At 38.2% G+C, this 27,789-nt stretch overlaps 1 protein-coding gene across 6 annotated transcripts in view; it reads left to right on the forward strand.

The window, feature by feature from the left end:
• Positions 1-27,789, forward strand: part of RALYL (RALY RNA binding protein like) — an 829,045-nt gene that overhangs the window by 570,301 nt on the left and 230,955 nt on the right. Inside the window, exon 1 of one of the 6 annotated variants that reach the window (XM_025264973.3) lies at positions 6,263-6,453. The exons of the other annotated variants lie outside the window; for them this stretch is intronic. Within the exon in view, the coding sequence (XP_025120758.2) occupies positions 6,417-6,453 (37 nt within the window). The 5' untranslated portion in view covers positions 6,263-6,416. Of the gene's footprint in view, positions 1-6,262; positions 6,454-27,789 lie in introns of those variants that run through there. 6 annotated transcript variants of the gene reach the window in all.

Consider the following 27,789-nt stretch of genomic DNA (forward strand, 5'->3'; position numbering starts at 1 on the left):
GATCCACACAGTCAAAGGCTTTGGCATAGGGTTAGTCTTATTTAAACATTGTTGTTTGTTTGTTTGTTAGTAACTATTCGGTATTTGGTTGAATGGTGTCATCAACTCAGTAGACATGAGTCTGAGCAAACTCTGGGAGTCAGTGAAGGACAGGGAAGCCTGGTGTGCTGCAGTCCATGGGGTTGCAAAGAGTTGGACATGACTGAGTGGCTGAACAACAACAAAAGCATGTGATTAAAAAGATAGAATGTCATTATCCTTGAGATGATGCAAATATATCCAAATAAAAATGGGCAAATAAGACAATGAAGAAGATAGAACTAAGTCTGAATAATCAAATTTCAGCTAAAAGGAAAGGTGAAAACTGAGATAATATGCAATGGAAACCACACAAAGAAAGGGTAGCAAGCAAATATGAAAATGCTCAAAAACAATTATCACTCAAGAGATTCAGTGAAAATAAAGTCATTTCTAATGTGAGTTATAAAGGAGACATATTTTAACTGTATTTAGTACTCCTAAGTATTAACTGTTTCAAAAAATTAATGATTTCAAATACTTCTCTGATATCAGAGCATAAGAAATTGGAGGAAGTCCAAAGAAATAAATGAAGACTTAATAATAACATCCAATTATAGTTTACAAAAATCTTAGAAAAGTCTTTTCCAGATACCTAACAGTGTTTAATGAACCAAAATGAGGAACACAAAACTGAGTTGTTTGTTCATTGTTTCACTTTCAACAATGGTCAAGTATAAAGAAGTATCATTCAGGAAAGTTTTGATACTTTGATACGTGGCTGTCCCTGCCAGAAGCCAGAACTCTGCAGTTCATTACATCCACCCGGCTTAGAACGTAGTGTGACACCACTTGTTGCTATGGAAACACGTCCCTTGTGGGTCCTCGTCCACCACCACCTAACCAGCTACTGAAAGTGTCCCTTTAGCCTCACACTGCGTGTTCTAGTGAACTGGCTCTGGAGATATACCAGCCACTTCAAAGCAGGGCGCGGCCTCTTGTTCTCTGGGAGACTTCAGTTGGAACGCTTTTGCGCTCAGCCTCAGTTAACTGAAATGTAAAATGATGATGATGATAATAATAAATAATGTGAAGATGATGATAACAATGATATTAAGTCCATCATAGAACTGTTTTCAGGATGCACAGAGTAAGGCATATAAAACTTGTGGGAAAGAGCCTAGCACCTGATGTGAACTCCCTAAGTGAGTGTTAGCTCTTATTAGACCATACGGTGTTCACTCCCTGTGACGGGCTCCAGCAAAGGTCATTTTGTTGATTTCAGGACATTACCACTGACATTATGGTGGCCCTTTTAGGTAAGTCGTCTCCAGCCACTGCCCCGTGCAGTGCCCCCTCATTCAATCCTAAAATCATTTAGGTTTAGTTCCTGGTTACATGTTCTCAGCATGACTGTGTAAGTCGTGCAGCATCCCTGAATGTTACCTGTCCTTGTCCTCGTTTGGTTAAAGTCTGCTGCTGCTGCTGCTAAGTTGCTTCAATTGTGTCCGACTCTGTGCGACCCCAGAGATTGCAGCCCACCAGGCTCCCCCGTCCCTGGGATTCTCCAGGCAAGAACACTGGAGTGGGTTGCCATTTCCTTCTCCAATGCATGAAAGTGAAAAGTGAAAGTGAAGTCGCTCAGTCATGTCCAACTGTTAGCAACCCCATGGACTGCAGCCCACCAGGCTCCTCTGTCCATGGGATTTTCCAGGCAAGAGTTCTGGAGTGGGGTGCCATTGTCTACTTATTTCTAAATCAGAGTTAAGGATACCGAGGGAACAGGATTCTAGTGAAGATTAGTGACACAGTACATCACTAGCCTAGTGCTCCACACACGGTACACAGTAGCTCTCTCTTTCATTCACACACACACACACACACAGACACACACACAAAGACACACACACAGAGACACACACACAGACATACACACACAGGCACACACACACACACAGAGACACACACACAGACACACAGACTCATACACACACACAGACACATGCACAGAGGCACACACACAGACACACACACACAGACACACACAGAGACACACACAGAGGCACACACACAGACACACAGAGACACACAGACACACACACAAACACACACAGACTCACACACAAACACACAGAGATGCACACACAGACACACATACACACAGAGTCACACACAGACACACACTGACACAGACACACAGACATAGATACACAGACACAGACACTCACACAGAGATGCACAAACACAGAGATACACACAGAGTCACACACAGACTCACACACAGACACACACACAGAGACACACACACAGACACACAGACTCATACAAACACACAGACACACACACAGAGGCACATACACAGACACACTCACACACAAACACACACACAGACACACAGAGATACACACACAGACACACACAGAGGCACACACACACAAACACACACAGACACACACACACAAACACACACAGAGATGCACACACACAAACACACATACACACAGAGTCACACACAGACACACACACACAGACTCACACACACAAACACACACAGAGATGCACACACACAGACACACATACACACAGAGATACACACACAGAGTCACACACAGACACACACACACAGACACACACTGACACAGACACACAGACACAGACACTCACACAGAGATGCACAAACACAGAGATACACACAGAGTCACACACACACTCACACACAGACACACACACAGAGACACACACACAGACACACAGACTCATACAAACACACAGACACACACACACAGACACAGAGACACAGACACACACACAGACTCACACAGACACACAGACACAGACAGACACACACAGACTCACACACACACACAGACACACACAGAGGCACACACACACAGAGGCTTGCTTCTTCCCTCCTCTTTCTCTTTCTTTCTCTTCCTTTCCTTTCCATATGTGTTATTCACTCACTGTTAAAAGATATATCCTTCTCTTTGCCAGGTACTTTTATTTCAAACTGATTCCTACCATCCACAAAGGAAAACTGTTGATATAATCATTTGATTTTAGATGGGAACTCATCCTTCCTCATTAATCAACATTCATTGAATTTATGTTTAACTACAAAGTAAAAAGATTGATCCCATTAAAGGAAATCATATTGCAGGGGAGTAGGCGGGAAGATATTTTATAAAGCAAGTGAGCTTTGACCTCTGTCCATGATAGGCATAAAGCTGATTTTGAAGTCAAAACACCTCTATTCAATCTGGATTTTTAAAGAGGGTGGGAAAAATGAGGGATACGCCCACACAGGTCCTCTCTTTAATGATCTCTTGTCTCATTGTGTCTGCATCCTTCCGTACCATTCTCCTGGCTGAAAGTTTCCAGGTTCTGGTTCTGCTTTTAGTAAAGCGCCTCTTCTCCCCAGCCCCTGCTCCTTCTCTCTCTTGTCTTCCTACCTGGACTGCATCGTGGGACTCATCAGTGTGGCCTTACCTAATCATGTATACCTGAGATCCACGTTTTGTGCTTTAAAACAGGATTTAAGCCACTGGCCCCAGATATAAGATTTAGGAGTAGATGCACCATATACCCTGAGGTGAGAAAAGTAATGTAGAAAGGACTTGATGGGATGAAAAACCCTATGTAGAACCTAAGAAAGTCAACTTTGGTACAAGATGTGTCAAATATTGACAATCATGAGTCAGGATGTTTGCTTTAACATGTATCTGTGTGTACGTGTGATGATGAATGAGGCTGGATGAAGGATTCTTGTGTGTGTGATGCATATGTGAATGAAGTTAATTATTGTGTAGGTGAATGAAGGGATTGTTGCATATGTGAATGAAGTTAATTACATTGCTACATGATCCTTGAAAAGAGTGTTCAGGTGGATGTTAATTATAGATAATGAATTTAAAATGACATAAAGAAAAACTACAGATTTGATTGTACAATGAAATATTATTAAAATTAATAGCATTTGTGCCATTATGTAACTAGACTATTTCTGCCTAATAATCAGTAATGACATGGTATTTCATATCAAAAATATATATACCATACATCTCAGACAAACCCTGTTTTAATTTTGTTTCATGATGATAGGTTTTATGTTCATTGGTCTTATGGAATGAGCAATTTTTATAAAGGAGAACTTATTGGTTTAATAAAGGACAACCAGTTGCTTATTGGTTGTGACTTTGCTTATTTTAAAATACATTTAAAAATATATCTTCACATCTCTTCCCTGGTGGCCCAGATTGTAAAGAATATGTCTGCAATGCAGGAGACACAGGTTCAATCCCTGGGTCAGGAAGATCCCATGGAGAAGGGAATGGCAACCTGCTCCAGTGTTCTTGCCTGGAGAATCCCATGGACAGAGGAGCCTGGTGGAATACAGTCCATAGGGTCTTAAAGAGTCAGACATGATTGAGTGACTAACACAACACACACACACACACACACACATCTCTGAATAAACAACTTCATCTAAATCAGTGAATTTCTTCAGACCAATCTGAGACCAAAAGATAGATGTGAAATGACAAGTACTTGCATTAAGTAAAAAAGTAATTCTAGTCAAAAAGTATGAATTTGGCTATTGTACTAATTTATCAAAAAATAATCTGTGATCATACTGTTTTTGTAATTTAAGTTTGCTCATAAAAGTCATTTATTCAGCAAATGTTTACTGAGAGCCTACTTTATGCCCAGCACTGATATACTGTCTGGCGATACATCTCTGTAGAGAAGAAAGCTCCATCTTCTGGAAGCTTATGTTCCAATCGACAGAGACAGACAGGAGGGAAGTAAACAAGTGAATAAAGATCGTGTCGGGTGGTCACAAAGTGCTACGGAGAAAAATTAAGCAAGTCAGGCTGTGGACCATAAGGCGGGTTATATGTCATTCAGAAAAGGCCCGCCTTCTTTTTGAAATATTTTTATCTCACTATTATGGAAAACCCAAGGAAAATCCTCCTAGGGTTTCACATTTTATGTAGATAAATACAGATACTGACTGTGTATCAGTCTTGTTAAGAAATTATTGTTAAGAAATACCCACCGTGGTCTTGGACGGAGTCTTACTAAACAGTGCAGTTTGTTAGTCTGAAATCAAGGGAACCAGAGAAGAATTCCGCTAAAAAACTTAAAATGCTGTTCTTGGTATCTGGGAGTACAAACTGTAGCAATTACTTACATACAAAGTATTAATGACACAAAGAGTCCTTCTATTGTGAAGAGTTGTGGGAACGATTCCCTCCTCCTATTAACAAGTAGCTTGAGTTCGCTAACACTAAAAAAGAATTTTGTCCGTTGAAGATGTTTCCTGGTTTGGGCTGGAAGATGAAGGTTCCTGCATAGTCGAGTCATAGCATGCAGAAATTCTTTACTAGTGTAAATTCTTCTGTATTTTAAGTAAAAACTGCATTGCAGACACCCCAACGAGCATGTGCAGGCAGTTTGAAGCCAGACATTCCTGTGCAGGAGTTGAGAGGGGGTAGGCCCTGGGCTTCAGCTGGGCTCCAGGCACAGCTTTCAGAGGGGAGAGAGCCACACATACAGAGACGAAGCTTCCTCAGTTGAGGTGACGCTCTTCAGATAAGGATGCGCCCAAGACACTGTGAAAGCGTGCTGTGAAAATAGAGGTTTGCGGACTCACCCGAGGTGGCAGGGTGAGGGCAGGAGGGAGCTTCATGGCAGGCTTCTTTCTGGAGGGGGCCAAGCGTGGAGCCCAGAGTGAGGCACTCCCCAAACCTGAGACCATGGTGTGTGGTCTGCACTAGGCCTGAGGACATAACGTGGAAACATGCAATTCCTGCTTTGCCCGAGAAACGGTCTGGTTGGAGAATTAGACAAAACTAAAAGCAATAATGGCTTTAATTATCGAAACCACAAAGTGCTTTGGGAGCTCAGAGAGGGAAAGAACTTAGACGTTTCAGAGTAAAAGGCAAATCTAAACATTCTAGAGTGGCTGAAAGACATGGGAACCCGCAGGATGGTTTTTAATTTCTGTGAATATCAAACAGAGGTTCTTATATTTCACATTTAGATTTTTGAGGTTTACTATTCTTGCTAAACATATGAATCCTTTCTTAATCCAACATTGCTTCGAGCACAGCACTTTAGCAGCAGAGATTTTATTAGAGAACTTAACTGATACTGGTTGGGGGAGGTGAAGGAACTACAGTTTGCTCTAGAAGATTTGCATTAGAGAGAGTAGTTACAGGCTGTGGCGTCTCCCCTGTAATTTTATGAGAATGGTATTACCCTGGCTTTCCCTGTGTGACTGCTGGTTACCTTCTGTCAGTGAGCAAGTCTTACTGCAAAGCAGGAGCACAACCCGTCTCTTTGTCTCCGTGGTCAAAGCAATTACTTCTTAGAAAGTCGGATTTTTTTTCAGAATGACCATGTACAGGAGCAAACGCAGACATCAGAGATGTAAGTAAATTCAGAACCAACTTTTTCATATGGCTGTGGTGGGAGAAACATACTCGATTTCTTAAAAGACTAATCATGACTTCAGATATATCCTGGGAGTAGAAAAGATATTGTAGCTTTTTTCACCCTAACCTTCATCTTTATCCCTGTTACATGCTTGAAAGATGTTGGGGGGAATCGGACTGATTCACTTGTTACTATGGAAACCTTTGGAAAGGTTTACAAAATCAACAGAGAAACAGATCAAATGCAATTTCAGTCTAGCTCAGCATCCTTCATACAGGCATGGTAACTGGACAGTTCTCTCTCCCTCTTTCTCTCTCTCTCTCCCTCCTTAAAAAAAAAAACAAAAAAACAAAAAAAAACTTCCATTTATTCATTCAATTTCAGTCATAACTCTCAGGGGAAACAAAACAGTTCTGAATGAAGGGGACAGAATTAATTGTGAATGGCAAGCTGAATATGTAACAGGATCTTCATTGCCAAACTTCTTGGTCCAGAGCATGTTTGTAACATAATTCACTACAGGCACCGTTTCCAAGGGTTAAAAGGAGTCATCTGTAATCTAACCTAAAGGGACTGATTCTGACGGGAAAAGAGCAGCACCATCACCCTGGTCTAAAGTCCAGAACAAAGATGATTATGGAACTGAAAGCCTTTAGGATGCGGCTAAAAATCAGACGTCCTACAGTAAAGCTGTGTTTTATGGTAAAGCAACATGCCTGTCATGGAAAGCTCTCCAGGCACATCTGTCTCCAGGGAGCCCAACTCTGGATGCCTTGCTCTCCTGCGTTGCCTGAAGTAATTATCACCGTGGTGAGCCCACTGTGCCCTGTCACTGACTCTATTTGCCATCTTAGACAGGTGACTACAACTTGTTCTACAGCCCAAATCGGCACTTTTCATGATCCCTATGATACCCTTACGATATCAAGTATTTTAAAATATAGGAATACTATTAACATTAATCACTCCATCAAAAGACCAAACTATGATAGACGTGATCTTTTTGAGTGATTTTTATTTTTTGCTCATTTTTAATTTAAGGTATGAGCACTGACATTTCTCTTGCTCGAAGTTTTACGCAGCACAGAAGGCTCTGAGGGACAGGACTTCCAGTCTGATTTTCTATGGCTGATTGCCTTTTGATACTATTTCTTTCTTGTGATTGAGAAGCAACAAGCAATAATTTGCTACTTTTTTTCTTATAGAAGTGATTGGTACAAAATCTACAAATATATTGCTGATTAATTCCCTTGTGATTCCCTCCCACAAGAATGAATCTAAATTGTGCATGTACTTGAAAACCATCTTGCACCTTTACTCCTGTATCTTTTCTACACCCCCTCATTTCTTTCCATGTGAGTAATCATTGCCTTAATGCCCATGACAAATAAAAGATTCACAGAAAAATCATACTGAATCTCTCCCCCTAAAATGTGCTTGCTGAAGTCTGAGATTAAGCAGCAGGAAGAAATTGTGAATTACATGAGACAAGTTAGAAGATGTATAATTATACAGGTTGAACGCAGTAGGGTGTACTGAATGGTTTAGTTTAAAAAAAAAAACTAATGTGTTACTTATGTTTAATTGTTATCAGTTAGTTGTATTATATTGAATTAACTTTCTATATTCTAACCATATAAAATATTGGAGAGCAAGAATATAATAAAGTATATAGGAAGCTTAGCAATAAAAGGAAATAGAATCCTTAAATGAAGTTGTTTCTTATACTAATAACATTTGCCAAAGTGGAATGTAATACAATTATTTGCTATCTGAAAATATCTGAATTATCCTATCACCAAAATACAGTGCATTTCCATTTTAAATCATGTCTTTTATGTGTGTTTTTGATCATATGAAGAACATAAACTAACCTAGAGGCAATTGTAATCCAATTAAAGCAATAATTGCACACTTAACAAATTTCAATGTGGGAAAAAAAGTGTTCTTATGATTTTTTTTTGAATTGGAACATTACACAAGTAAAGTTTCTAAAGTCCTCATTCCCTAGCAATCTAATATAATGTCCTTTAGTAAAAATAATGCAACTTTCTTTTAGAAGCTCCAAGAGGAGAAATAGGAAAGGTGCAGAAGATTATGCCAGGGGTTTATAAAGAAGCAGGAGAGCAAAAATCCTGGAAAAGATATTTTAAAGTATACACTGCACCAAGTCCTTAGAAATCCATGGGGGACTGTGAAACCCACTCCTTAATCATGTCTAGATTGGTTATTTATAATTCCCTGTAGAGAAGGAGGAGAGAGAGGGAAGAGTCCCCTTTCCTTGCTCCATCAAAATAGAGCAATTGTTTTCGAAAAGGAAACTGCTTCAGTGTTCATTCAGATGGCAGATCTTACCTGTGCATAACTGCATGAGGGCTTTTAATTAGATACAGGATTTTTCAAGTGGTAGTAAAAACATTTCCCTGTGTCAGAGATGTATTTTGTCAGAGCCAAGCAGGTAGAAACCACTTTAAGGAACTCTTAACATATATAAGCCTGTTTGTACAAATTAGGTTGGGGAGGTAATCATCACCGGTATAAATTTTTCGTTTAGCATTTAAATATTGGATTTTTATACATACTGAATCAATCCATTTGCTGAAGTGTGTGGCTTATGTTTAATTTTCAAAATCTTTATTATGCATAAAATAAGGTACACCTGTAATCTCCTTTGCTGAAATTCTAGATGACCTTGAGAAAATAATTTTTGGTTTTTAAAAGAGCTGCAGAGATACATTCTTAAAGATGAATATGTTTTTGAAATAGAGGCTTAAGAGAAAAACTATAGTGGGATCCATATGATATTAGATATGGAATTTGAAAAATATTACAATCCTTGTACCATGGAAGACAGAACTGTGTACACTGAATTTTAAGTGTATAGCGTTTTGTTTTACTAACTAGGAACAGGTTTTTGATTGCTAATGATATGTTTGGGGGATCTTATCCATCATATTATGGAAATAGGTGATGAGATCACTTCAGGAATCTGAATCCTAGTTATAGTTCTCGGCTCACAATCTCAGCTGATACCTGTTATCTCTGTGGGTTGCAGTTTCTTCTTCTCTAACTTCAGAAGACTGTGCAGAGATGTTTTCCACGGTGTCTTTCATCTCTAACCCTCAGTGTTTCACAACATAGGCCTCTCATGTAAGCTTCCTACCGAAAGACAGGTGTAAATTCTCATCCCCTATGCCGTGGCTTTGCCTCGTGGGCTTCCTGTCCATGTGACCGTGGTTTTACTGTGAGAGACTCTAGTATCCATAGGGATGTCAATCACTGCCCGTATAATGATAAAAACATGTATATGTATATTGTATACACGTACATATATACCCACATGCCCACATTTTTTTGGTTCTAATGAAAACTAATGTACTTAAAAGGCTGTACTGGATTTGTAACAGCTTTTAATGCCATGTATCTTATATTTAAGACAGACAACCATATCACACAGGGATCTCGGGTTTCAATGTTTCAGAAGGTGTTTTCATATTCTCAAATACTGGGGCTTGCCGAACTAGAAGATGAAGCACAACCATAACCTTAAAGCACAGACACTGACGTCATTGTCACTCACGGCACACTGCCTTCCTGGTAACTGTAGTCTAGCCTTTATCGGGCTACATCATTATCCCCAATTCATCAGGCGCTCGCTCGCCTGTGTGTCTCTTCCCGTTGATGGGAGGCCTCACTTGCATCTTCATGTATAGAAGCATCTCTGCCATCCAGGAAGCAGGGTTTGCCCCTTCATTTCCCTTGGGTGTCTGATCAAGGGCCACCTTAGTGGCATTGGCTTTTCCTGACTACCCCACTGAAAAGTGAGAGCCGCTCAGTCACATCCGATAGCCCTCCAGGCTCCTCTGTCCATGGGGTTTTCCAGGCAAGAACACTGGAGTGGGTGGCCATCCCCTTCTCCAGGGGAGCTTCCCAACCCAGGGATTGAACCTGGGCCTCCTACCCTGCAGACGGATTCTTTCCCGCCTGAGCCACCAGGGAGCCTCCTATTTCCCACCCCATCTTCCGAAACTCCTTTTCTGCCATTTGCTTTATTCCTGGATAGTTCATATGCAAGGTGCCTAGGGTACTTGGGATATTGGAGGACCACAAAGGAGGCAATAAGTGGAGTTAATGAAAAGACGTGAGACTGAGATTAACAGGTACACACTACTGTATATAAAACAGATGAACAGCCATGGCCCACTGTAGGCTTCCCTGGTAGCTCAGCTGGTAAAGGATCCGCCTGCAGTGCAGGAGGCCCCAGTTTGATTCCTGGGTCAGGAAGATCCCCTGGAGAAGGGAATGGCAACCCACTCCAGTGTTTTGCCTGGAGAATCCCATGGACAGAGGAGACTTGCAGGGTACAGTCCATGGGGTCAAAAAGAGTTGGATATGACTAAGCACAGCACAGCATGGCCTATTGTATAGCCCAGGGAACTATATTCAATATCTTATAATAACCTATAATCAAAACTAATCTCAAAGATTATATATATATATACATATATATATATATATTTAACTGAATCACTTTGCTGTATACTTGAAACTAACACTCCATTGTAAATAAATTATACTTCAATAAAAAAAAAAATTTGAAATAAAAAGCATTGGGAGCACTGACTGGGTAGACCAAGTCATAGAATTAAATGGAATGGTATATTCTATGTATAATTAAATTGACATATAAAGTATATTTATTAACTTTTAACTGACTCATGCAATGCTTTGATTAAAATGACAGTTGTGAGAATGCTTTAATTTCGTTCCACTTTATACTAGGCAAGGTATCCAATCATTAATTGAATGACAGTCAAACAGTGGTCATCCAGAGGTCAGAAAGACATTATTTGAACAAGAATATTTTCTGATTTATCTTCTTATAAATACCCTTATATTCTTGATATGTTAACACTTTCTTTAAAAATCTTGTTATGAGAAAAAATAAGTTTATAGTTTGATAGAATTGCTACTAGACTTCTTAAGGCTTGGGCAGAGAGACACAAGATCACTGTACTCTCTGGAGTATGCTCTTAAATTCAATCCTTGATTTTTCTTTTATTGATGCTTATTGAGAATTCTGCTTTGACATCTGAAATTCCTCAAATCTTTTTTTCTCTCAAGTTCTTAATATGAATTCTATGACTGGTATGCACTGATAATTTGTGACTTTGTACATTCCTCCTTGGAATCATGTCTGCAATGGATAGAATCAGGATGATCTGACTGAGCATGTTCAATGGGACCATAGTTGCCAGTTTGGGAGCAGAGATGTTCAAAGGCTGAGTGATGAGACTCTTGATACAAATTGACCTTATATGGAAATGCATGTTGGTCTGCCCTGCATACCTTAATCATCTGCTTGGCTGTTACAGGCTCCAGCCTGCAACTGATTCTGTCTCTGGGAATACTTACTCATTTCTCTTTCTCTCAATCTACTCCATGTATTTTCCAATCTAACAATGCTCTGCAAAAGTAAAGGTCACTTTGTGAGCATTTGTACATTTTCTTTTAGCTGATCTACATTCAGAAAACAATGTGTCTCTCATATATCACCTGTTCTCTTAGGTTCTCTAGTCTAACAATCTGTGCTGCATTTTTATCTAGACCTGCCTAAAACCCATGGCATTGCCTCTGCCTCAGGATGTTCAGGTAAATGTTCTCTACAAACGGCATTTCTCTCTCAAAGAATGTTATAGTTAAAATTATGCTGTAGATTTGTATTTATTGAGCACAGAAGATACACATGTGGCAACTAGGCTCTTAGCAAAATAAGATTACTGTTAAACTAGATATCAACACACCTTTTGAACATATTGTCATGAATGCAGGGGTGTTTTACATGATTATATGAAAAGATGACCATTCAAAAGCGTTGATGGATAGTGGAAAAATATAGGAAGTAGTCTTTGTCCCACTTGGAAAGCAACTTTCTTAAAAACCATAATCTAGTATAATTATGTTTTTTGGACAGTCTATGCATTTGGTTGAGCCATTTTAAATTGTCATTTTTTGTAAGTAAAAAAACAGCAGTTTCACATTGTTAAATGCAAATACCAGCTATGACAGAAGTTGGCCCAAAATAGATGGGGCCAGATAGCTAAAACAGCAATGCAAGCTGACATTACAAAGGTCAAGGACATTTCTAGCTAAGCATGAAGGTGTTAGCTGCTCAGTCGTGCCCGAATCTTTGTGACCCCATGGACTGCAGCCCACCAGGCTCCTCTGTCCATGGGATTTTCCAGGCCAGTACACTTGAGTGGTTTGCCATTTCCTTCTCAAGAGGATCTTCCCAACCCAGGGATCGAACCCCAGTCTCCTGCATGGCAGGCAGGTTCTATACCAACTGAGCTACCAGGGAAGCCCTAAGCTAAGTATGAGTATTTCATATGCTAAAAGAGTAGAATTAAGTAAAACTATGTATTCATTGTTGTTCTTTATGGTAAGTAAATTTAACCTTCCCCAAAGAAAGTGTATTCAGCCTTGTCAACAGAGGTTAATTAAGACGACCTTTCTTTTGCAAGTGAAACATCCTACTGGGCTTCGAACAGGATCGAAATTTTTACCATTCTTCCACCAAACTTAAAATGTTTATTTTAAAAATTTGATTTCTAGTTTTACATGATTTTAATGTTAGAACTTTGCTTTCATCCAAATGAAAAATGGGACTTCTGTAAATGAATTAAAAATAACACCAAAAACAATAAAAATAACATTAGACATTTATTAAATTCTTGCTATAGGCCAAGTATTGTTTTAAGCATTTTGGTACTTCTGGCTAATGTAATTTATGTAATAGAATAATAATTGAACATATAAAAGCAATAATATAGTAATCCATGGCACTTTTGATTTTTATTGCACTTTCAAAATGTTATTTATAATTTTGATATCTAATCTTTAGGAAATTGTATGCCCAAAGTTAAATTAAAATACCTATTGACTAAAGTGAAAGAATAAGCTTATATGTCCCCTGAGGAAACTAAGAAATTAACTTTAAAAAGGCAAAATATAGTGTTTGATCAATATCCCTATTCTTTGAGTCATATAAAAACAGAAAAAAATATATCCTGAGGAAAAGTTTTACATAGGTATATATTCAAAGAAATGTTCACATATGAATGAATTTACTTTGCGTGCTCTCTTTTCTGCAAACAGATTAAAGATTTCAGGACTTAAAAAAGCAAAGTGCTTTACCGTGATTGAGTAATTCACTGAGAGTCGTTACACTCCTCTTGTTTTGGAATACCTAAATTGTTTGGCATAACCTTTTGATTCATTTTCCTTTTTGCAGTTATTGATTTTCTTGGCAGTATTTACTGAATTGTACTCTCATTCTGACTATGGAATTTCAGACACCTTTACTTATACAGAGCTACATTATATATGTATTCAAGTGGATTCAAAGTTTTAATGGTCTCTTACATTGATGCTATATTATCTCTAGAACTTCATTTGTATTTTAAAATAAAGATAAAATCCATATCTATTTCCTTGAACTCCTTATAGAGACTGTGGCATATATTTTTGCAATGTTTCATGCCTTAGGCTGCTTATCATTGGAAAGTATATTTTTATATTATATGATTCTTTTGACCCTCGGTGAACTTGAAAATGCCTTAGAGGAACAGCTGGATGTATTTCCTTAAATAAACACACATTGTTCTTTAAATTGCTAGTATCTGTCTTCTTAATAGTCTCCACAGGCAATGGGAATTTTGACTTTGAAGTCACCTCTGCTGGGTTCATGTAGCTGTCTGGCTACTTTATACCTTTTTGCTTCCATAATTGAACAGTGTCTTTCAACTCAAGTGTATTTTTAAATAAACTGTATGACAAGAGCATATAGTCATAACTTAACCTTTACCTGTACTTTTGGGTTATAATATTTTTGGTGTTTTATTTTATATGATACCAAACATAACCTAAATACAATATCAAAAATATACCACACCTGTGAAGGTACAGATCCCTGGATTTAATTCCACTTCATTTATAGTGTCAGGAATTAATGAGAGATTAGTTCAGAATGAAATAGAAATTCACATACAAAAATTCAGAAAACAGTTATTTTTATTTGGAGTGAAAGGAAAAACTCATTTCCTTTTTCACTTTGGCTTTGCTAAGGTAGCAAGGGAAAAATGGACACTGGGATTTTAAAAGTGGTCACAGAATGTTTCTCAGCACTGAATTTGTCCTCAGAGAACTTTTTATGTGAAAGTAGCCTTTTTCCAATGATCATTTCTAACAAAAAGAGTACACTCAGATTTGATTAATGGGTACAGAGTCTTCCAAAGAGGCTGTAGCAGTGATGCTCCATGAAGGTTTCTAGGATTTGCTTGTTTATTCACAATTTAGACATAAAGCATCTTCAGATGATTCACCGTGCCAGTTCTCCAGAACCCAAGCTTGATTTGGAGGGAGGAGGCTATTTGAATGGACCTGAAAATTTTATTTGAAATTGAGAGAAAAACAAGTCATTTAAAATTCTTTTAAAAATGTTCTTGGTTACTTGAATATTTAAGGAAGACGTTAATAAGCCAGCGCAGGAACAAGATATAAGAAACTGTGTCATGAAGATCATAGATATGGCTGCTGCTGTGATTTTATTGAGTCTATGGAAATGGGGCTTTGGAAATGGGAAACTTACTACGTTAGCTAGTGATCTATCAGGTTAGAGATGCTTATAAGTTGTTTTTGTCTGATGGAAACAGTCATCTAATGTATTTAGTTGGGGAAGCCATTAGACATAAGTGCAAAAGGAAATGTTTCTGCCCTACTCTCTACCTGTAAACAAGCCTTTTCCAAATAAAAATTCCTGAGTCCAAGTGAAATAAAGCCAGCTATTCTGAGGCCATCAGCTACGTCAGCTGAGGAGCTGGGGGGCTGTGAGGGGCGGCCATCCACCACTCCTGCCGTCTCTGATGGTAAACAGGGTATTAAGTTGTGAGCAATTAAGAAAGCAGGATTGGCCCCACGCAGATATGAAAGAAAGGATTTCAGTAAGCCCAGACACTTGCCTCTTCCCATACAGAGAAGATCACCAAATCTCTTTACGTGAGAGATCTGGGTTTTCTGAATTAACAGTAATCTTTTGATATTCAGATTACCTGCCCCTTTGCAGCAAACTTGTATATAGCCCGGCTTCTCCCCCACCTCCTCGGAGTCAGCTCTCTTGAAGTCACCTGGGATACTGCCTCCCAGACTCAAGTCCTAACATTCTCACAGAATAAAAACTCCCAACTCTTAGGTTACACCTATTTTTTTTTGAGTCAACATAAGTAATACTATTTCTCCTAGATTACCACTGACAGTAGTTAAATCAACAGTTGTAGTAATTTTCCATATACTTTAAGCCCAATTAAGTAAATCTTGCCTTGTTTATCTGAACATCAAAGGATCAGGTGGCTTAGAGCCCAAAATTCTCAGTAAGTTGCCCACATTGTTAACGTATATCAGAGTTAACCTAGGAACTGGTTGTACAGAAGTATCTAATATAATATTATTTCCCCCAAAGCATGCTCTAAATATTGTAATTCAATGTAGTCACATCATTATGATAATGTAACTTTATTTTGGGACCAGGATAATTAAAAGCCTAGAAATATATAAAGTATGTTGTAATGATGACTAGATCCCACTAATCTTTGGAGATCTTTTTTGTAATTTAAAAAAAGTTATTGGAGTATAGTTGATGGTGAATGATTGAAGGCAAAAGGAGAAGGGGGCTGCATAGAATGAGATGGTTAGATAGCAACACCAACTCCATGGAAATTTGAGCAAATTCCAGGAGATAGTGGAGGACAGAGGAGCCCAATGTGCTACAGTCCATGGGGTCCAAAAAAGTTATACACATACACATATCCACTCTTTTAAAATCCTTTTTCCATATATGTCATTATAGAGCATTGAATATAGTACATATGCTATACAGTAGGTCTTATTAGTTATCTATTTTATATATAGAAACTGAAGTCACTCAATCGTGTCTGACTCTTTGCGGCCCCATGGACTGTAGCCTACCAGGTTCCACCATCCATGGGATTTTCCAGGCAAGAATACTGGAGTGGGTTGCCATTTCCTTCTCCAGGAGATCTTCCTGACCCAGGGATTGAACCCAGGTCTCCCACATGGTAGGCACTGTAGGCAGACACTACCATCTAAGCCACCAGGGCATTTATATATATAGTAGGGTGTATATGTGCTTCCCAGGTGAAGTAGTGGTAAAGAATCTGCCTGCCAATTCCGGAGATGCAAGAGACACAGGTTCAATCCCTGGGTTGGGAAGATCCCCTGGAGGAGGAAATGGCAACCTACTCCAGTATTCTTGCCTGGAAAATACCATGGACAGAGGAGCCTGGCGAGCTGCAGTTCATGGGGTTGCAAAGGGTCGGACACAAGTGAGCACACACACACACAGTGTGTATGTATCAACCCCAACCTCCCAGTTTTTCTCTCCCCTCCTTTGCTTCTGGTAACTCTAAGTTGTTTTATTTTTTTTACATTTTTGACTCTATTTCAGGTCTTTAAATAAGTTCATGTGTATCATTTCTTGACTAAGATTTCAGTCACTGGGTGTGGACTGATACTTAGAATATGACTGCCAAACAATTCTTGGTTCTTGGAGACTTTCTGGTATACTGGACAATTTTTACACTTTACTATACTTTTACTTGTTCTAATTTAAATAAACTTTAACTGCCAAGTTTCCTTAAAACCCATGTAAGTCTAGAGGTCATTTCAGTTGACAAGCAAGCGTCATCACTCTGTGTTACCACCTAGAAGTTTTGTGGGTTACACCTTTCAGTTATTCTGAGTAAATGTCTACATCAATATTAAAAGTCTTCCTATTACTTGTCCATCTCAACTTTGTTGCATAGGTATTATAGCGAACAGATTTTTCAATCACTGCATTAAAATATATGTTAAGAGAGCATTGCTTAATTTTATGACTTTAAAAAGACTTATAAGGCATTCATTTCCAGATCAGATATTCCCTTGCTTTGTGTATGGATCCATTCCAGGCCATCCCACTTCGCACATTCCCATGTAGTGTGTGACGCTGTTCTGTGTATGATTCTTCTGTTTTGTGAAGAAATCTTTCCATTATGAGTTCCTTATATTGCTTCTTATATTTAGAACACCCTAACCCCCATCTTAGTTAATTCCTACTTATCCTTCAGGGGCCAGTTTAGACAATCACCTCCTGCTCATTAATTTCTCTAAGCTCCGCATGACTAGTGGAGTTGACCTTTATATGTATTCCTGTGTACTAATGTGTGCCTGTGTGTAAATTATAACATATCCAATCATTTAACTATAGCTCCTGAGGACAGAGACTAGACCCCCTTCTTCACTGCTACATCCCAGCGTGGTCTGGCATTGGGAGACCCTCAATCAATAGTTGTTGAAGGATTAAAGGAATAGATTGCTTTACTTATGCACCTGCTTCACAAAATAGAAACTACAGTTATTCCCCCCCCCCCAAAAATCACTGTGATAGTCTATCGATGAAATATCTCTTCCTTTTTATATTCAAAAATATCTGTGGATGATGTTCATGTTCTAAGTCCTTTTGAGCCTCAGCTTTTAGAGTTGTTTTTCTCTATCAACAACTCTAATATACCTAACAGGAATTAAAAGATGTATTAAGAGGAATCTAAAACCATTACATTATGTCTTGGGTAATTTAATATTGCTTACCCAAAATTAAAGGCACACTTTGAAAGTGATATGAAATAATAGCTGTCTCCTAAGGACTTCTGTTGCACTAATCATTGGGCTGCTGCTGCTGCTGCTAAGTCGCTTCAGTCATGTCCGACTCCATGCGACCCCATAGAGGGCAGCCCACCAGGCTCCGCCGTCCCTGGGATTCTCCAGGCAAGAACACTGGAGTGGGTTGCCATTTCCTTCTCCAATGCATGAAAGTGAAAAGTGAAAGTGAAGTCGTTCAGTAAGTGTCTGACTTTTCGCGACCCCATGGACTGCAGCCTACCAGGCTCTTCCATCCATGGGACTTTCCAGGCAAGAGTACTGGAGTAGGTTGCCATTGCTTTCTCCAATCATTGGGCTAGTTTCTAGTTAAAGTTTCCAGATTTTTGTATGCTTACAAGAATTGAAGATTTAAGGCTGATAACACTTTCAGAATTAAAACTTGCTTCTCTACATTCTCAGTTTTTTCTCCTATCCAGGGTTGGTTCTATTTCTAGGTTTCATTATTTGTTAAATCAATTTTGCATCAGTTACAAGAACAAATTGTTTGTTTCTCCACAGATTTGTAGCTATTAATCTCAGCAGTAAGTCCGTGGCTGATTTTTTTTCAGACCTCAGCATCACAGAGACAGACCTGAAAGAGTAACTTGAACCAAGTCCAGGACCTACTGGCTGAATCTATGAAAGTTGAGACTTCACGTCATACATAATACATCTGTGTTACTAAGTGGTGATGTCACTTTTCAACTTTGGGATATAATTAGAATGATCAGATAAAGTCATTTCACTGCCTACTTTTTTCTTCTTTTCTTTCAGTGTCCTTTCTATTATTCTCACTACTCAGTAGTGATATCAACTAGAAATTCTTGAATTGTAACTCAAAGTGACCTCATTACCAAAGCATTTAAAGTTATTGCAGGTAAAAGCTCTCTCAAGGGCTTTCAATGTTTCAAATATGTGGATGTACAATCCGTGTCAATAATGAATACTGCACATTAAATTGACCTGAATGGTTAGAGCACAAAATTTTTTCTCAGAATTGGCAGATTTCTGACATAAATGCTTAGAATGGAACAGCTGAAAAGAAGCTATTAGAATAGTGCAGAGACCCTGAAAAGATCTGCATGCTACATGTTTTTTTATTTTTTAAGTATAATTGAGATTTCTAAGAATTTTTACTGACAAGTCATTTTACTTTCTGGACTTGGTAATTGAAAAAAGGATAGAATTGTTAAAGGAGCAATAAGGAATTCAATAAAGAAAGTAAAATATTATGTGCTTGATAAATGTATTTCAAATGTCTTACCTGAGTTGGTTAAAACACCAAGCTAAAGGCTCCAAGGTCACAGATTTGAGCTTTCTATGGCCTAGATGGCTTAACCCCTTTACTGGATCAGGGACCACTGTGGTCACCCTGCCCAGCCATCCTTCAAAGAATGACCTCCTTGCAAGATAACACGGATGAAATGAGGAAGACAGAGCAGGCTAGGGCCAAAACATAGCCATCAGAACTACAATGTCTCTTTCATATACTTTTATATACATAATATTTGTGCCACATTGCTTGTGACATCTTCATATACAAAATGGAGTACACCTCTGTTTGAATAAATAATTATTTGTTTTTATTTTGCCTTATAAAGTTTATTTGCCTTATAAACTTAAAATCCAACCACCTTAACCTTCTTTTTGGTCGAGTGTCAAGTGTGTACACTCGGAATTTCACAGAATACAAACGTACAATTTCCAAAAAGGCTTGCTTCACAGAAGGATGTGAAGTTAATTCCAAATAATATTTTTCATTATAGACTTTTCATTTTAGCAGGCATGTTAAATTTTAGATATTTTGAAGGACACTAAACTAATGAAGTATTCTATTATCTGTTCCTTCAAGGCTTCAGAGGAGCATGACTAAATTTCTCCAAGAAAATTTACTTTGCTGATCATGAAAGAATCTAAGATTTGTTTCATTGAGGAAGAATTAGGATGGGTTCAGGTCCTGCTTTAAGTAAAATTAGTAGTGAAATTTCCAATTTCATCTAGTTAGGATGACAGTCTCTTTAATAACCACACACCTTACACCTTCATTAGCAGTGTAGATGACAGAATACTGATTTTCTTCCAGTTTGAACCTAAAGTTACCATGCTAACCACACGCAATCTCAGTGCTCCATAGATGGGTCTGGTTGGACAGAATTGCCAGGACTTTCATCTGATTCATGCTCCATTTTATATAAATGTTACCCAACAATGACACAGAAGCAAGCAAAAAGACTGCAAAGTTATTTCTGCTAATGTCTTCAATTTCACAGAAGAGAAATGGATTTATTCCATTACTCATCAGCATGTATTGTTACCAATAAGTGGGGGATTAGGGGTTTATTCAGCTCTAGTTATTGCATTAAAAATAACATTGTTACTGAAAAGCTAAGGTTTAATAGAAATACATGTGATAATATTCTTTTCTTATATTCAAATGAAAGAAAGAAAAAAGTGAAAGTGTTAGTGGCTGAGTTGTGTCTGACTCTTTGCGACCCCATGGACTATAGCTCGTCTGTGTCCATGGGATTCTCCAGGCTAGAATACTGGAGTGGGTTGTCATGCCCTTCTCCAGAGGATCTTCAGCTTTCGAGTAGTTCTTTTTATTATTACAATTGTCTATGTTCCTATGTACAGCCACTTTTTCTAAACTCATCATTCTGCCATGTGACTTCTCCCTCCATGCTCTTCCATTATCCTTTATAATATCTAGTGAAATACTCGCCATACTGCAAATTCTATTTCTTTGCACAGGTCTAGATTTGTATCTTGTACTTTACCTGACTCTGTACCCTGCTCATGGTAGGAGCTCAATGATTATTTGATCAATAAATGAGTGAATTCACTAATATAGTTAAGTCTTTGACTTTAGTTTTATCTTCTCCTGCTGGCTCAGAGGGTAAAGCGTCTGCCTACAATGCAGGAGACCTGGGTTCGATCCCTGGGTCAGGAAGATCCCCTGGAAAAGGAAATGGCAATCCACTCCAGTATTCTTGCCTGGAGAATCCCATGGATGGAGGAACCTGGTGGGCTATAGTCCACGGGGTCGAAAAGAGTCGGACACGACTGAGCGACTTCACTTTCACTTTTCACTTTTATTGTATTTTTTAACTTACATGATTACATTCAGTAACATAAACTAACACATATATTTACCTTCTAATGAAATTGTTCCTGAGGCAGCCATAATATTCTTTGCAGTTTTTAAAATATTTATTTATTTTTGGCTGTGTCAGGCCTTAGCTGCAGCACATAGAATCTTCACTGCAGCACGTGGCTTCTCTCTAGTGCCTGAGCTAGATAGCTCGCAGCCTGCAGGATTAGTTTGCCCTTGGCATGTGGGATCTTAGTTCCTGACAAGGGATTGAAACTGTGTCCCCTTCATTGGAAGACAGATTCTTTACCACTGCACCACCAGAGAAGTCCCTCTTGGCAGGTTTTTACATGTGCAAGATTACAAAGTTTTAAACCTCAACTCCTCTTCATAGTTGGCAATCTAATAATTATTCCAAATTAATAATATGAAAATGTCAGTGTCTGTATTTCAGTAACGATATAAAGACAGGTTTCATGTCTGAATTAAAGATATTTCATCATAATTTGTTCACCTCTTTAGAGAGCTGCTGCTGCTGCTGCTGCTGCTAAGTCACTTCAGTCGTGTCCGACTCTGTGTGACCCCATGGACTGCAGCCCACCAGGCTTCTCCGTCCATGCGATTCTCCAGTCAAGAACACTGGAGTGGGTTGCCATTTCCTTCTCCAATGCATGAAAGTGGAAAGTGAAAGTGAAGTCGCTCAGTCGTGTCTGACTCTTAGCAATCCCATGGACTGCAGCATACCAGGCTCCTCCATCCATAGGATTTTCCAGGCAACAGTACTGGAGTGGGGTGCCATTGCCTTCTCCCCTTTAGAGAGCTAGGCACCTTTATTATAGATGTTCAGTTAGCCCTTTGTTTATCTGTGGTATAAGAACAATGTGCAAGACTCCTGAACTACTGCTCCAATTTCTGGTAAACTTAAAAAGTATCATCTTTGACATTCATTTACAATCCATCTTTTCTGTCTTTTCTGGCCCAGAGCCACAGGCTTTAACTGAAGACTTCTAAAGCAACTTGTTCTAGCCTCTGCCCTGTTACTTACCAAATCATTATATAACCAAGTCAAAAAAAAAAAAAAATCCTCCTCTATATTTTGACTATGTGATTACCAAAATTCTCAACTATTCCTCTGGGTCTTACTTCATCATCTCCCCCCCTACATTATTCACATTACACTGTTTGATATTTTATAGGCAAGTCCCTCATTTCCCTGAAATTTGTGCTTGGAACTTCACCAAATAACTATCAAATCAATAGTCCATAATCAAACTCTAAGTAGAAGTACTCTGTATTTTTCACAATGCCTAATTAATCTCACCCAATGGAACACTTCAGTATTATTTTCATAATAGGAATAGTATTATGAGTTTTAAGAATATTATATTTTGCAATCACATATTAATTATGAGCATAGCTTCTTTTATTCTTTTCCATGATGTGCAATCACCTGCTATTTATCATGGTCTGAATTTAATAGCAGGTAAAATTATTGTATATACTTTAATTGTATGTATTTAATGGATATTCTCTAAATTTCCCTCTGCTTAAGATCTTCCTAAACCAGTATTATTTTTTTTTTAATCGTCTGAGCACCAGTGTTATTCAAAGGCATTGTGTCAAAATGTTATTTTCCTCTTTTGAGAAGTGGCTTAATTACAGTTTTGTTTTTTTTTTTTCCTTTCTAGATATAACTTCATTGCCAAGGTCATTAAATTATATATGAGGATATATTGTCATGACAAAAAACCAACCAAGAAAGGATATAGGCCACACTGGTTTCTTTCCCCATTGCTGTAGAAATTTGATTTCTGATAGTGATAGTTAATTATTTTGAACAATGAATCCAATCAATCTAGTCAGTTTACCAAGGAAAAAGGATAGCATTAAATAAGAAGTTTGATAAGATTAGAATGGACTACTAAAATAGATTAATTAGTTTAATGCATGCTTTAATCAGAAAGTGTTGTAGTGTCCTTCAGTAGAAAACACGTCTGTTCACGCTTTAAAAAATGATGTTTCTTTTAAAAAACGTGATTTTCCGTTCCTTTAATAATAATTTTTACATTTCCCACGTTCTAGTTGAGTGTGAACATTATGTAGTATACATCTATGAGTCCTTCAATTTAGAAATATGACTTACTGTGAGAGAGAGAATAAAACTGCCAGAACCCAGATACATGAATCTCATACTGAATGATACAGATTTCTATATACTCTACTCATAAACACTGGAAATGATGAAAAGCTTAATCTAGTTGTAAACAACCTGCATAAATACATTTTATGTTTTTTTTTTTTTTTTTCCTGGATGCATTCAGGAGTAGCGAACGATTTAATAACATTGAGCAATCTGGTTGGAAATCATTGGTCTCCTTTAAATTTTAGATGAAGATTATGACAATAATTACTCTTTCCAAGCAAGTAGCTTTGTATGTTCATTGGATATAAAACAATAAATTATTACTACTTCACAAAATTTTAAGAGAACAAAAACTATAAAATGAATTCGGATATTTAAAATGACCTTAAAGCAAGTTGAATGTATAAAATCAAGAAAGCCTTAAATAACTATCATTTTGAATAGCTTCATAATAGACAAACCTGCTAAGAGGCAACATAATTGATCCAGATTACATTTACATAACTTTTTTCTGGGAGTGTAGTCATATGTAATATCTTTCTTGCAGATAATTTTCAGAAAATTAGAGAAAGTCCGAAAGAGATGTTTTAGTTACCACCTAGCAGTTTACTTGGTTTTTGTGGGCTATAACTAAAGGATAATCATTAACATAATATGATTTAAACTCTATTTAGACTTTCAAAAGAGAGAAAACAGCATATGCCACTTTTAACAGCAATATTTATAAAACATAAATTGGCTTAAATCCATGTTGGAAACAAAATATGCAATATCATAAAATATCCATAAATTATATATGGATATTTTAAGTGATAAAAACATTAAATTCATTCACATATTTAGCAAATGTTTATTTGATGATAAGCTATACTAGGGCCTGTAAATATATATAAGGTAGTAAAGAAGTTTATACAAATACAACATAAACTATTCTCAAAATTCACTTGTCATCTTGAGAAGATAAGATTATTCCTGCTATGATATTTAAAATTTGAAGGGCAGGTATTGGTGATTGGAAGTAGGGAGGAGGTTATACAATGAAACGGAAATGGAGAGTGGAAGTTCATGGTTTAGAGAATAAACAGGGGTTAAGTTTATCCCCAAGATGGAAGTCCTCTTAAACAATTCTGCTGGAAAGGGAGTTATGAGATTTAAGTATGAATAGACATTGGATTGGAAGATCTCCAACAGTTTACTTTGGAAGTGTGACATTCATTCTGTGATGATAATGACATCAACTATTAAATATCTCCTGACATGTATGAGGCATGATTCCAAGCATCTGAATGCATTATCTCAGTGATCCTCAGAACAAGCCCATAAGGAGTCAGTGTCTCCATTTTTGGAAGAGGAGTCAAGCCCTAGAGACACGTGGTAGTTCCCTCTAAACGGGTGAGTGCCTGAGCCAAAAATCAAACCAAAAAACACAACAAAGCAACCCTTTCTGACTCCAAAGATCTAAATAAATCCTCATCGAATTTCGATTTCACACACTCATCAATGAAAAGCTACAAAAGGTTCCGAGCAGCATAATGAGACGTGGTGGGGAACACATGTATACCTGTGGCGGATTCATTTTGATATTTGGCAAAACTAATACAATTTTTTAAAGTTTAAAAATAAAATAAAATTAAAAAAAAAAGTTTAGGAAGACTAATCTGATGGGGGTTGGGGGTGGGCTATCACATGATTTGGAGGTGGCAAGTCCAGAAGCAATGACACAGTTCATCTTAGGAGAGGGATGAAGGAAGAAAGTCCAATAGTTGCTGGGGGTAACGGGAATGGAAATAAAAGGGCTAATACACAAAGGGAAGGAAAAGTCAGGTTGAGGTGAATGAATATGTTAATGAGTAAGAAGAGATGGGAGGAGGAGAAAGAGAAAAATGCTAACTACGGTGGGTGGGTGGAGGAGGAAGGGGAGAAAATGGAGACACTAGAGGAGAAGGTGCAGGAGAAACAGGGGTGGAGGAGAAGAAAAAGTGAAAAGGAGGAACAGGAGAATTTATTCCCTGAAAAATCCCATTTGACAAGAAATAGACTAAACAAGAAGGCTACATGGAACATTTATTTGCTTTTTATGACACCTTTATACAGTCAGATAGCATTATCTCTGATTTGTACCAGGGGAATGATGGCTGGGAAAACCTCCCTTGCCTGGGGCCACAGAGCCTGTAACAGAGGAAACAGAACTAGGGGGCAGAGCTCAGAATCCCTTGACCTTTCAGTGACTCTGTGAAGTGAGCAGGATGGGTTTGTTAACCTTCTTTCAAGGATAAAGCTCAGAGAAGCATTTTACCTGAAAGCATGGGGTGGAATTTTCTGCTTTAAAAACCTCCCTCTCTTTCAGAATAAAGAGAAGCAGCATGCATAATGATTATGCAAGCAATTTATCTGGTAATCATCCTTGAGTCTCTTTTTCCTTTATCCTCCGTCTTTACTCCACCCCTGAACCTCACTGACTGTATCTCTTAAATTGTCCTGTAGTCCATCCACTTCTCCCATCTTCACACCTCCCGAGCAAGCATTAAAGGTCTTGTATCTGGGCTACGGCAATAACCTTCTAAAGTGGCACCTCCCACATCTGTTAGCTCCATGCTGCACTTTATTTTTTATACTCTAGCCAGGGTGATGTAAAAACTCAAATCTAATCTTCACATTTAGCTCCCCAAAATAAAAATAAAATACTGATTCAAAACACCTTTAATGGCTTCCTTTGCCCTTAGTACAAGACCGAAGTCCTTCAACCACCGACAAGGTCACACCCAGGCTGGCAGGACCACCCCTTTACCTTCTGCCTACATTCCATGTCACTCTGTCATCTCAGCCACCCTGCCATCATTTCCCATCCTTCAGCGAGCTGGGACTCCATTCGCGATGTTTTCTTTCATAAACCATTCTTAAATCCTCACTCCCACGTTTTCTTTATGTAACACACATTTCGTGTCCTTGAAACCTCAGGTCAAATGAATCTTCCTTTATCTCCCATATTGAGAAGGTCTCCCTTTTATGGGTCTCTCAAGCTCTCTATAGAGCTCCACAGACGGTGAAGGGGTAAAGAATCCGCCTGCCAATGCAGGAGACTCGAGAGATGCAGGTTCGATCCCTGGGTCAGGAAGACCCCCTGGAGGAGGAAATGGCAATCCACACCAGTATTGCCTGGGAAAGTCCACGGACAGAGGGGCCTGGAGGGCCGCAGTCCATTAAGTCACAAAGAGTTGGACATGACGGAGCAACTGAGCATGCACACACAAGCTCTCCCTGCTTTTCTGTGTAACCCTCACCTCTGTTGGGACATATGGATTCACAAATGTGTTCTTTGTTTACTATCTGTTCCTTCCATTTGTCTAGAAGTACCCGAAAAAGAAATCACACGTTGTGTTCATTGTTTTATACCTAGAACATACACCAAGACAAAGTAGGTGTTTAGTAAATATTTGTTCAACTGAACCATGAATGATTAATAGCTCCATCTGTGTTTATATACTAGCTCCTCCATTTACTAAACACAAGGCCTTGGATAATTTTCTTAAATTCCAGAAACTTTTCTTTCCCTACTAGATGAAAAGGGATAGTATACAATCCAATGAGTAAGGTTATTCATGCAAAACTCTTAACATATATATATGGTACTAAAAAAAATACTATTATTATACTGTAAAAATATCAGACATCAGAGATCTCAAAGGACAACATTAATATTAATTGGAGGGAAAATGTCTTTTCATATAAATTAAATAAAAATACTTTTTAATTTTTTAGCATTGTCTAAAAAGCATGTACTTATAGCTTACTTGACAAGACTATTTTTTAATTTTTTAAAAAAAATTTATTGAAGTATAGTTGATTTGCAATGTGTCAACTTCTTCTGTAGGGCAAAGTGGCTCAGATATGTTATAGGTACGCTTGTTCATGTTCTTTTCGATTATGATTTGTTGTGAGATATTAAATATAGCTCCCTGTGCCACATGGTAAAACCTTGTTGATTCTCCAGTAGTTTGCCTCTGCTAATCCCAAGCTCCCAGTCCGTCCCTACTCCATCCCTCCCTTGCCACAACTCCGTTCCCTATGTCTGTGAGTCTGTTTGACAAGACTATTTTTATAATCATAATTTGTAGTACTTACTTTGAAAATCAATATGCTTTTTATCCTGATCATGTTGGGGCTCAGAGTCAGATATTAGTTTGGGGAAAGTCATTTCACTGGTCATTCTCCAACAAAAAATCAAATCTGTGACCCACCATACTACCATGTACCGTTTGGATATGCTAATACTTACTGCTATCAGGTACATGGAGATTATGAAGTGTTTAAATGAACAAATAGGACACAGGTTTAAAGTGAA

Source organism: Bubalus bubalis, chromosome 15 (genome assembly GCF_019923935.1).
Source record: "Bubalus bubalis isolate 160015118507 breed Murrah chromosome 15, NDDB_SH_1, whole genome shotgun sequence".
Lineage (NCBI taxonomy): Eukaryota > Metazoa > Chordata > Mammalia > Artiodactyla > Bovidae > Bubalus > Bubalus bubalis.